This window comes from Xyrauchen texanus, chromosome 11, assembly GCF_025860055.1.
Source record: "Xyrauchen texanus isolate HMW12.3.18 chromosome 11, RBS_HiC_50CHRs, whole genome shotgun sequence".
Lineage (NCBI taxonomy): Eukaryota > Metazoa > Chordata > Actinopteri > Cypriniformes > Catostomidae > Xyrauchen > Xyrauchen texanus.
In genome coordinates this window covers 44,960,851-44,973,298 of record NC_068286.1, presented here as the reverse complement: position 1 = coordinate 44,973,298, position 12,448 = coordinate 44,960,851, and the positions used below count along the sequence as shown (strand labels likewise).

The 12,448-nt window shown below is 38.0% G+C and overlaps 1 protein-coding gene across 1 annotated transcript in view; it reads left to right on the top strand.

The window, feature by feature from the left end:
• The window catches only part of LOC127651663 (neuronal acetylcholine receptor subunit alpha-7-like), a 63,373-nt gene extending 57,084 nt beyond the window's left edge, over positions 1 to 6,289 (top strand). Inside the window, exons 8-10 of the mRNA XM_052137611.1 lie at positions 1,324 to 1,410; positions 1,911 to 2,020; positions 5,083 to 6,289. Of these exons, the coding sequence (XP_051993571.1) occupies positions 1,324 to 1,410; positions 1,911 to 2,020; positions 5,083 to 5,625 (740 nt within the window). The 3' untranslated portion in view covers positions 5,626 to 6,289. The remainder of the gene's footprint in view (positions 1 to 1,323; positions 1,411 to 1,910; positions 2,021 to 5,082) is intronic.
• The last annotated feature ends 6,159 nt before the right edge of the window (positions 6,290 to 12,448 follow it).

Genomic DNA, 12,448 nt, shown 5'->3' with positions numbered 1-12,448 from the left:
CCATGTTAATAAATGTTTAATTAGGCATGTATAGTTCTCAATTTAGATTAGGTCACACAAACTGCTTAGCTAGCCATTAGTAAGTGCTTTATTACAACCTTTATTAATTAAGCATTAATTGATTTAATAGTAAGTGTTCCTAAAACATTAATATACACACTAATTAAGCATAAATGTGTATCCACTTCACTACATATTTAATATCTTTATTGATAATGAATGTATGCTTTCTTAATGTTCTCATAAACACTACTTCTAAATTAAATAGAAACGAATAAAATGATATTTATATGTAGCTTCTTAATGTATTAATAATGTAAGAACAATCATTTATAAATGATCAATTAACTACAAACTAATGCTTTACTAATATTTTATACCATGTAGTTATAATAAAGTGTGACTGTAAGGGGGTTAAAGGGAAAGGAGGTGAGAACCGGCTTAACAATATAAATTATATTTAATTCAATTAAAAGACAAACACATACAGGGCAGCGGCCCGTAATTCTCTCTCTCTCTCTCGACCTGTCGTCACCGGCCGCCTTTATCCCTCGCGTGCCCCATCAGGCATTGTTCCAGCCCGGCCCTGCCCTTCTCCGCTCCACAGTTACCCATTTCTTTTGTGTTGCCTCAGGCTAATGTTTTGCTTGCCACATTTCTGACATTTTCAAACATCTTTGGATGAAGAGAGTGAACGTTCACACAAACAACCGAATACAGGATCATGGTTAATGTTACATTGTAACACCAAATACGATAAATGCCAATGAAGAGTGTATGAACTGGAAATCTCCATAACTTGTACAAAACATTCTGATATTTTGGCAACATTTGTAAAAGCAATATGGTATTTAGTATCAAATTGGTAGCAGGTGCAGGAATTTAAGATGACATTCATTCACACACATGAAGGGAAGACATTATTTCATTCATGGCAACTCTCGGAAAGATTTAGCATGTTAATGCAAATGGGCATGAATATATATAGGAATTGGGCTTGGTGGATTATACAAACACAAGACATGCTGCTGCACAATTAGATATACAGTACAAGTGGTAGATCTAGACCAATGGAGGTGGGGTGGAGGTGGGTTTTAGAGAAAAACTCTTGCTGCACTCTGCAATATCTGCAAAACTGAGCAATTTAAAATGTAGATAAAGGAAATATGCAAGTTGATTGGCTGAACACATCACGTTTAAACAAGACGATTGGCTAAGAGGTAAAAAGTTAAAAGGACTAATAATTTTTTGCCATTTACTATATAGTTTGAAGATTGAACTTCTAGTAATTTTATGCATCCCTTCAATGTTCCCCTCTGTTAGGGATCACAGTCCTCCTGTCATTAACAGTCTTCATGCTGCTGGTAGCTGAGATTATGCCAGCCACATCTGACTCTGTTCCTCTCATAGGTAATACATACATTTCATTAAGTTTATTAGTTGATGGTCTGAAAAGTGTGATCGTATGTTCTAAAAATGTAATAAGATTGGTTTATTGATTTATAATACCACATACTTCACAAAAAAAGAGAATTCACGTATAGTTCGAGCACCTACATTTTGCATATAACCTTATAAACCAATTACAAAAGTCAGTTTTAGACAATATACAGTGGGGTCCTTACATCTGACCTCTAGTGAAAATGCTTCTATTTTGCATTTTTCTAATATATCATTTTTTGTTTTTTTACCATTACAAATGATATCAGCATAATTCAAGTGCAAAGTTGGACATGCATTTCAAACGTTTTTATGTATTTAAGCTCACATGTGATCCAGATGTTTGAGCTCTAGGTTTTAATTATTTTCAAAATCCTAAAACATTATTTCCAAAATTAAATTGGAATTCAAATCCCATATTTTCACATACATATTTTTTCATTTGTTGTGTCTTCTTTGGTTCTGTGTAGCTCAGTACTTTGCCAGCACTATGATGATTGTGGGCTTGTCAGTTGTTGTCACCGTCCTCGTTCTGCAGTTTCATCATCATGATCCACAGGGGGGCAAGATGCCAAGATGGGTGAGTAGAGACTCTTTCAGTTGATTGTTTATATCAGGCACCATCAGGGCACCACTAGCATGAAAGCAATAAGATCGAGAGAGAGGAATGTTATTTCTTATCATTTTATACTGTAGAGTCATGCAATATAAAAAAGTCCCTTACATCTGCATGCCAAGCATCACTTGCAAAAATACAAACACACAAAACTGCATCGGTAGGCTACCTAATCCTCAATAAAGTCATGAAAGCCACAAAGTGGTTAATAGACAATTATATTTTTAAAATTAAGTAAAAATTAAGTATTACGTTTTTTGAAACTGAAGTCTGAACTATTTATATTTAATTAATGTTAAACTTAAAGAAATGTTTCTTTTCTTATTGTAATCCTCTCATTAGTTTCTCCCCTTATGCCGTCTCAAACGTACTTTCTTCTGCGGAACACAAACAAAGATATTTTGATGCAGATATGAGGTGTTTTTATACATACAACGCAAGTCATTGGGGTCCAACACTTTAAGCGTGATCATGATTTGAAGGGCAATTACGCTTCCTCGAATTTGATGCATGTGCAGAGCACTGTAAATGCACTGTGCATGGTGAGGAAGTGTAACTGAGCTTCAAATCATGATGCCAGACTGCAGATGGCAAGATTCATAGTGAAAAAGGTGTCCCATATAGATGGAAATTTCGAACTATTCTGAGACCAGTGCAGACAGACAGCACACTGGAGGTTAAAGAGCACCTATTATGGTTTTTCAAATATTACCTTTCATGTAGTGTGTTATATAGCTGTTTGGGAATTTTAAAAAGTCTGCAAAGTTTCAGAAATCAAAGTGCACCACAAATGGAGTTATTGACTCCCAAAAGAAAGAACCGATTCTGAACACCTGAAACGAGTCATTAGTAATTCCAGACTTACTTCCTGTACTAACTGGTGTAATTTGGTGACAAAAAACCTGCCTCTGGTCTTCATGGGCTGCTCGTGAACAGCTTTGACCCGCCCTCAAACTCTACACTAGGCGGTAGACCAATCACAACAGACTGGGACATCTGACCAATCAGAGTAGAGTAGGCTCTCTGAAAGGAGGAGTCTATAATGAATGCCTTAGAAAGGATCATTGAACGAGTTGTTTTTGACACTGGGAAAAAGTTAATGCTGCAATTTAACTTATGAGCAAATTAAAGTGTTTTTTGACCTTGGATGCATGTAAATTTGTATGAAACCTTTAAAACTAAATTAAGCATGTTTAAAAACCATAATAGGTGCTCTTTAAGTCATTCTGTCATAAGCTAAGCAGGGTTGAGCCTGGCTAGTACCTGGATGGCAGACCTCCTAGGGAAAACTTAGGTTGCTGCTGTAAGAGGTATTAGTGAGGGCAGCAGGGGGTACTCACCCCGCGGCCTCGGTGGGTTCTAATGTCCCAGTATAGTGGCGGTAACACTATAGTATAAAAAGGCACTGTCTTTCAGATGAGAAGTTAAACTGATGGTGCTAACTCTCTGTGGCCATTAAAAATCCCAGGACACTTCTCGTAAAGAGTAGGTGTGTAACTCTGGTGTCCTGGCCAAATTCCCCCATTGGCCCTTATCAAGATAGTAAGTAAGACCTTTGATATTAGGGGAAAAATCATATTTTTGATGATAATATTTGTTTTGGATTTTGTATTTTTTTTCCTGTAAAACAAAACTGCATAAGACATTTCGGTTTTTCAGAGAATGTATTTTTAACATGTGTATTTTGTCTTTCTGTACTGTCAGAATTTCTATAGTCAAAACAAGTGAAAAAAATCTACCAGTACTGAAGAAGTAATCCAAAGTATTTAGAATACGCTACTGACCTTGAGTAATCTAACTGAATATTACAAATGACATTTTACAGCATGTATTCTGTAATCTGTAGTGGAATACATTTCAAAAGTAGCCCTTCCTTCCCTGGCCCTTATCAGTCATGGCCTCCTAATAATCCCCATCCATTAATTGGCTCCATCACTCTACTCTCTCCTCTCCACCAATAGCTGGTGTGTGGTGAGTGTACTGCGCACTATGGCTATAATTTGAAAACGCCACAACTTCCATGAAGTGTGTTCCAGTTGTGTAATATGAACGGTACCACGATCCGATGTCTTTGAAAGTTGTGTAGTGTGTAGGACACGTAAAGCTAAGTGCATTCACTCCTAAAATCTGACCAAAATTTCAGTTTCAGGCTGCAGAGAATTTTTGGACCACTCAACATGTTTTGCAGACATGGGACAATGATAATCAGTACATATGGGAGAATCTGGAACTTTTGGGTGATGCTGGTCATTACTTTTAATCAGAATTATTTATTCAGCTTTATAGAAAATCAGCTGCAATATCTATAACATCTCCAAAACTTGAATAACCAACAATCCTGGACACAAAATAAACTATTTGATGATAAAAATATGACTTTCTATAGCTTGGTATTACTTTGTACTATTTCACAACTTAGTTGGTACAAGTTTCAAATCAAAAGGGGAAATGGACAATGCACACAGCAGTCAGGAGGTTTACATTTTATTATGCTTTCTTTACTGTATGTCATTTTTGGAGCTTGAAAGTTTTAGACCCCATTGACTTGTGTTGTGTGAACAAAAACATCTCATATATCCATCAAAATATCTTTCTTTGTGTTCCGCAGAAGAAAGAAAGGGTTTACTATTCCTTTGAAATACTGCTTTCCACCCAAAAGCGACTAGCCTTAAATCCAACAAGATAAATAGATTTTTAAAATATGAGAAATACGCCCAGAGTGGATGAGTTTCTTGAAAGTTTTGTTATGACTCTAGCGCATCATGGTTTCTCACTGGAGAGGTTATTAGGTCTATGTCTCCTCTGCTACTCTTAGAAGAAGAAAATAACTCTTAGGTACAGCTGTCTGGTGTTGCTTATTTAGTTAATGTCTAGTGGGAAGCACCTGCAGCTTGAAGCAGGCCTGAATCTTTACACACACCTGCGCCTTTACTGGACGCGTTCTCCCATATTCATTTGAAATACACTGACTTCACTGATTTTAATGCCTCATCATCCAATCAGAAATGTCTTCATTTTATTCTCAGGTGCGGGTGATCCTGCTCAACTGGTGTGCCTGGTTTTTGCGCATGAAGAAGCCGGGTGAGGAACGGAAAGCCAGCCACACATATGACCACTCTCCAGCACACCATGCCAGTGCTAGCAGCATTCAAATGGGCGTGTTGCCTGTTCAGCCATCCTCTACCAACTCCACCACCAATGGTCACATGAACCTGTACTTTGGCTACCACTCCATTGACAGTGCTTGCTGCCCACCCAGCAGCGACTCTGGTGTGTCTTGCAGTGGAGGGCGAGTCTGTGGGTCGCCCAACGAGGAACCGCGGGAGGCAGTTAGGATGTTTGCAGGTGAGCAGGAGATCCATCGCATCCTGGCGGAAGTGATGTACATCGCCCAACGGTTCCGTGACCAGGATGAGGCAGAGGCAATCTGCAGTGAGTGGAAATTCGCAGCAGCAGTCGTGGATCGGCTCTGTCTGGTGGCGTTTTCCCTTTTCTCCATCATCTGCACCTTTACCATTCTCATGTCTGCGCCGAACTTCATTGAGGCAGTTTCAAAAGACTTCACATAATTATATTAGGATTGCATTTGCTTTCTTTAATTCTTTTAGACAAGTTAATATAATAAAAATACACCACTTGATTGAGTGTGAGAAGTGTTTACCACCAAAGTTGATAAATTCCTCTTCTCATCGTTCTGAGATTAACATGAACAATTGTTACAATAATTAACAACAGCAACAACAATACCTTGTATAATGATGTATTTTTGAAATGTGACTTTTCAAACAAACATACAGACACTTGGACAAGCTATTAGGGTGATATTTTATGTCTTTAAACACTGTGTCTTGGCCGAGCACTTGGGTTGGTTCATGTAAAAAGTATCCGTGTGTGCTAGCACTGTCAACATATTCACAACAGCTAGAAATGTGTCTGGTTAATGGTTCATTTGCAGCAATACAAACATTCTCAATACCATGTAAGGGTGGTATATCACTTTGGATGTCCTTCATACTTCTTCAATCCTAACAATATTTTGGCATCATTTAATATTCATAATTTAGAGTTTAATAAGTTTATCTCTTTGCTATGTTCTTGTTTCCCTTACCAGTGCATCAGTAACTTATATTCAAGGTAGAATTCATAGACACACTCACTCACAGTGACTTTCATCAGCTTGACTTTTTTTTATTTTATAGATATTACAGTTGTTAGCGTGTTCTAAACTTACTTGTGTCCATGTAATCAGAGTGTCATTATTTTATGTAAATTATTTTTTTTTGACCCTGTGCTCTGTTGTATTATGTACAAATTTGTAAACACTGTGGATACAGGTCATTTTGTTAGAAAATATAGATTAAAACAATAAAACTATTTAAAGAGTTGCAGGTGAGTTGATGTATTTTGCTTAAAAAAATAATAAATTACTGGAGTTTAATTATGGCTTTTTTTATATATGTGTACCATGTGCAAGAGGCATGTTCTAGTTGTGTTAACCTAATTCGGTTTCTCTTAAAGATGATTTCTAAACAACATATACTCTCGTTGTATGTAAAAGAGCAGAAAATTCTGCTAAAAATCTCTCCTTGTGTACCATGGTGTGACAGGGCGGGAAACCCGGGAAGGAGGAGGGATGCGCCGTTGTAGAGTCCTCGCCACTACCATCCACCCCAACGGAGCAGCCGTGGCCATCCACTGGAGTACGGAGGAGCCAGGCTGCCTGGAAGCGGAGGAACGGCCGCTGACCGCGAGGGGAGGAGGGGCTCCCAATCAACCGTCTGGCGCTGTTACCACTGCCAGGGGCGGGGGAGACCCCTACTGTCCACCAAAAACGTGGCGGGGCGTTCCGTCCGCCAGGGGCCAGAGGTCTGCCTCTGATCTGTCCAGGGAGGCACGGCTGTCATCCATTAGAGGGTGGAGGAGTGGCCAAGGACCAAGCTACAGCGTATCGGAGAACCGGCGAGTAAGTGTTTATTGGCCTTTCCCTCTCTTTTTTAAAATATTTTTGTTAATTTGGCACTATCACCATTACTGCATGTAGGTGCCACATTTGTTTTTGTTTCCCTCCCCTTGTCCCCTCCCTCATCCAGGTAGACGTGGATTACCTGCCGGCACGCCCCTCCCCAAAGAAAGAGGGATTGGGGGGGATGTACGTCATGCAGGGGGGTCCCCGGCCTGAGAGAACGAGGGAAGAATGTGACAGGACGGAGGGCGGGGCCGGGATGTGATGCTACACACCCGGCCACTGGTCAGGGTAATCAAGCCTCAGAGAGGCATAAAGGCTGACTGGAGGCTGCAGTGGGACAGAGAGAGAGATTTACGGGCAGCTGTCCAACAACTTTGTGTGTGTGTCTTTTTGTTTAGTTTTTCATTAAACTATTATTCATATCGTCAAGCCAGTTCACTCCTCCTCCTTTCCCTTTAATCCCTTTACACATGGATTTTTATGACAAAATGTTGAATCTGAGATTGCATGAGAGTACATTATGGCTGCTCACATAGAACTTGTCATTGGGTTTGAAAAAGCGATACGCTGCACATTGAATGGAACAAAATGAATGGTCTCAAGATGCGTTTCAAAAGGTGACACTCTTAACTTGACCCCACATATTAAAAAATGGTGTGCACATGCGAGATGCTGACAAAGATATGTTGTATGGTCAAATCTGTCCATCTAGCATATATACATAGGAAAATTAACAGCGCAGAGATGCAAAACTTGTCTCAGCGTGAACGGCCGGTCAATAATAAAAAACAAAATATTTTTGAGTGAACTATTCCTGTAAATCTGAGGACAACATCAACATCAAGTTTTATCTCCCAAAAAAAGTCTGTGGGCTTCTGTTCTGCTATTTACATCAATCTATTTATGTGTATGTAGAGGAGACGTCTCAGATCACTGCTGAAATTTAAAAATTTAAACTTCAGAAAGTCACATATGATGAGCCTGTGTGCCAAGTTTAGAAACATGTATCCAGTACCTCCAGCATTCATTTACATTAGATTGAGCTTATTGTGCTGGCATGTTTGCAATTGTGTGTGTGTGTGTGTGTGTGTGTGTGTGTGTGTGTGTGTGTGTGAGCGTGTATTTATCACTTTGTGGGTACCAAATGTCCCCATAAGGATAGTAAAACCCGAAATTTTTGACCTTGTGGGGACATTTTGTCGGTCCCCATGAGGAAAACAGCTTATAAATCATACTAAATTATGTTTTTTGAAAATGTAAAAATGCAGAAAGTTTTCTGTGAGGGTTAGGTTTAGGGGTAGGGTTAGGTTTAGGGCATAGAATATAAAGTTTGTACAGTATAAAAACCATTATTTCTATGGAAAGTCCCCATAAAACATGGAAACACAACATATGTGTGTGTGTGTGTGTGTGTGTGTGTGTGTGTGTGTGTGTGTGTGTGTGTGTGTGTGTGTGTGTGTGTGTGTGTGTTATATAACAGAGAGCTCCAGACCATCCACACGGAACAGTAAAATCCAGTCAAAGCTAACAGTCTGGATGTGCCTGTGTGTGTGTGTGTGTGTGTGTGTGTGTGTGTGTGTGTGTGTGTGTGTGTGTGTGTGTATGTGTGAGCGTGTATTTATCACTTTGTGGGGACCAAATGTCCCCATAAGGATAGTAAAACCCGAAATTTTTGACCTTGTGGGGACATTTTGTTGGTCCCCATGAGGAAAACAGCTTATAAATCATACTAAATTATGTTTTTTGAAAAGGTAAAAATGCAGAAAGTTTTCTGTGAGGGTTAGGTTTAGGGGTAGGGTTAGGTTTAGGGAATAGAATATAAAGTTTGTACAGTATAAAAACCATTATGTCTATGGAAAGTCCCCATAAAACATGGAAACACAACGTGTGTGTGTGTGTGTGTGTGTGTGTGTGTGTGTGTGTGTGTGTGTGTGTGTGTGTGTGTGTGTGTGTGTGTGTGTGTGTGCATGCAAGTTGAGGTGAGTCTTACAACTGTTTTCAATGACATAAAAACAGAAATTAAAGTGTCTGTCAGAGTTTTACAGATTGTCTACAAACCTGTAAGCCATGTATCGTCTGCATTTTACAATAAAAAATGTCTAGCAAAATCTGTCACTTACCCTGAGCACACATAACAGGAAGGTAAAGTGGTCTACTGCTTGTCTGAGCACAGTGGTTATAGAGTTGATTCTACCATTCTGGTCTCGCACAAACAGACTCTGCACTGCTGCATCCATATCCAACTTCTCTGTTCAGATGCACACACACACACATAGACACACAAACAGAGCCACAAGACCAGTTATAAAACCAATGAGGTGACAGTGTGCTTGTGAGCAGGGAGCTACATGTGTTTGACACTAACCAGGGCTTCCAGCTAAGATGGAGTCAGCCAGTTCATGGACCAGCTCATCATTACTCTTCCCTCCACACCTGCTGAAAAATGTCTTTAGTGTGATCCTGCATCCACACCAATAGGTGTCAGTGTAAAGCTCCAACTCACTGTCACATCAGCCAGCATTACATAAACATAAGTTATCTCACCTAAGGAGACAATAAAACACACACATAAGCACATTCCATTTTACTGCATCACTGACTGGCACCTTGCAAAGAATTAATGAGACAGTTTGACATTGTGTGAAGCTTCTTAATGAGTCTTTCCTGAAGCCATTTCTGGAAAATTCTTTCATAGTCCCAGCACAACACCAGCTGCTCTGAATGTAAGAACATTTACTGTCAGCAGTTGATGGTCTGTAAAATGATGCATACTTAAAAGAATGCATACAAATTAGGTTCAAATTATCTCAGAGTTAGTTCATTGAAAGAGTGCAAATTAAATCACAGACATCCGTTAGAGTTAGAAAACATGACATGTAGACATTTTGGTGGAAGAGTTCATGAGGCTTTCAGTAAAACAGAAAACGCTGAAATGGAATCAAAATTCATATAGAGATATGACTATAATGTGTATTATTTCTGCTTTAAAACAGTGGCATAGCCACGGGTGTGCCAGGGTATGCAACTGCTGTCCAAAACATAAGCTTGCGCAGCTAAATGAAATGACAAGTTTTTTGATGCTTTATAGTATTTAGAGGCTGTAAAAAGCATCAGTAAGCTGAAACTTAATTGCATCAATTACGAAATTTAATAATCAACCATAATGATTATAATAACACCCAATGTGTTTCAGAGTCTGTCTCAGATTACATATGCACTCTCGTAACAGACGCCAGGCGCTTACTTTAAATTAAGAAATGTTATGCTACTGAATTTGGATTTACGCCTCATTATTCATATTGCATGTGTCCATACAAGCAAAACAAGTTCATTTCTACTCCAATTGCAGTATGTTATGCATATTATGGAATATTTGGAGAATACACTTGAAAAGGTAGGCTACTGCATTTTACTGGCATAAATAATGAATGAATCGTTCAAAAAATTATTTTAATGATGAATTATAAATCCTCATATTTTGATATATGAACAGGGCTACTTTCTCAATTTTTTTTTAAAGACGTTTAAACAACACAGATGTTAAAAAAATTACAGCCATAAAGAAATTGATGCAATTGTTGTTAATGGTCATCTTATATTATTTCACTTAATTGTGCTCTTGTTCTTTCACACCCAAAGTCTTGTTTCTGGCAACACCACTTCTGTAAATCAAAATAGGAAAGTCAAAAACACCTGTTCTAAAAACCCAAACTGAACAGCTTTCTAAAAGATTTGGAGAATATGGATTAGTAAAGCCTTCTTGAACATCTATGTGGGTTTGCTCTTTGGGGTATAATGTGTAAAAAATGTGAATTAAGAATGTATTTATGTTTGCTTTACATGGATATTTTTTCTGCTTACAGTAATTTTCATGAATGAGGCCATTTATTTTTCCAATTCTATTTGGTTTGGATAATGTTATAGAAATTACACACTTCAGCTTTATATAAGCAAAAGGCTATCAAACGTACAGTAATTTATTATTATTGTTATTGGTGAATAAATATACAACAGGCAAATATTGAATGAAGATCGTCAATATAAATGCATATTTTTATTCGCAAAATACATAAATAACATTTAAACATGTCACAACCATTTTACTATTATTAGGGGTCAAGCTTAGAAGAGGCGAAAGACCCCTATTGTTTTCGTTAGTTTTCTTCTTATTATTATTATTCCGCTCTTGAGTCAATGTCAGCCCATAGAACCGCTTGTCCGAACGTTATGAAATTTGGTACACAGGTAGAGGACAGTCTGATCTGTTACCACAGCAAATTTGGCATCTCTACCTAAAACCCTGCAGTGCCACCAACTGCCCAAATTTTCGCTCACGTTTATGTTAATAAATTTTGAACCGTGAGTCCTAGAAATGATATTCTTTTTCCTCTGATTCCTTGATTCAGGACAATTCAATTGCACTCTATGATGTTATTTTCCATCATGAATCGTCATTTTTGAACAAACTGATTTATTTTGGCTTATAACATTTGAACACTGTTGTCAATTAATAATGCAAGTTGTCTTTTTAGATCAAGAGTCGAATGATACCACGTTTTCCTATGTCGGCCATTTTGGATAATAATAATAATAATAATAATAATAATAATGCTATTTCTAAAAATGCAATGCTGCTCATGGTTTTGATAATTGGCTTGACACTGGTATCGCTGCTTGCAGCTATATTTATTATTATTAATAATAATTTAAATTGGCTTTTTATCTGCTGCACACACTATAGCATATAAACTGTATATTTTCCACAACATACTAGGAAATTAAACACTGACAAATAATTTACTGTATAAGAGCAAAGTTTCCATCCAGTTGTTTTCATATAGCACAAAGCTCAAATCATACTTTTAGTTTATGGCAGAGAAAAACCGCCTCGAGGAAAAAACTTTCTAATCTCTGGGTGCTTTAAATTGTACATGTATTTTTAACCCTTGTGCCCTGACCTGAATGATGGTCTGAAAGAAACACACTCCAAATTAAATATTTTTTTCCGTTTCCTGCCAAGGAAATGCACCTCAAAGAATTTGCTACTGATCACAGTGAAAGCCCGTCTTGCATTGGCACGGAGATCCTTGGCAGTACATTAGTAAACTACTATTCACATCATTACCTCATTACTTCACTGGCAACACAAGCATATTAGCAACAAAGCATAACAAGAGCAAACGTATAAGACAGATAGAATTTCTAAAAAGCTCAAAACTAACTTAGAGTAAACTAGTTTAGTCACTTCAATGTAGCCATTCGACTGCACTTATTGTAAACCATAATAAAGCATCATTGTTTAAAGTCTTAAATACTACTGTTATTTGTAGTGACATGGATATAGCTGTGGTTTAATTGATAGGGATGTGGGCACAGTGGTGTTAATATATCAAGTAGAGAGTGAATAAAACATGAAAGTGCTCCTC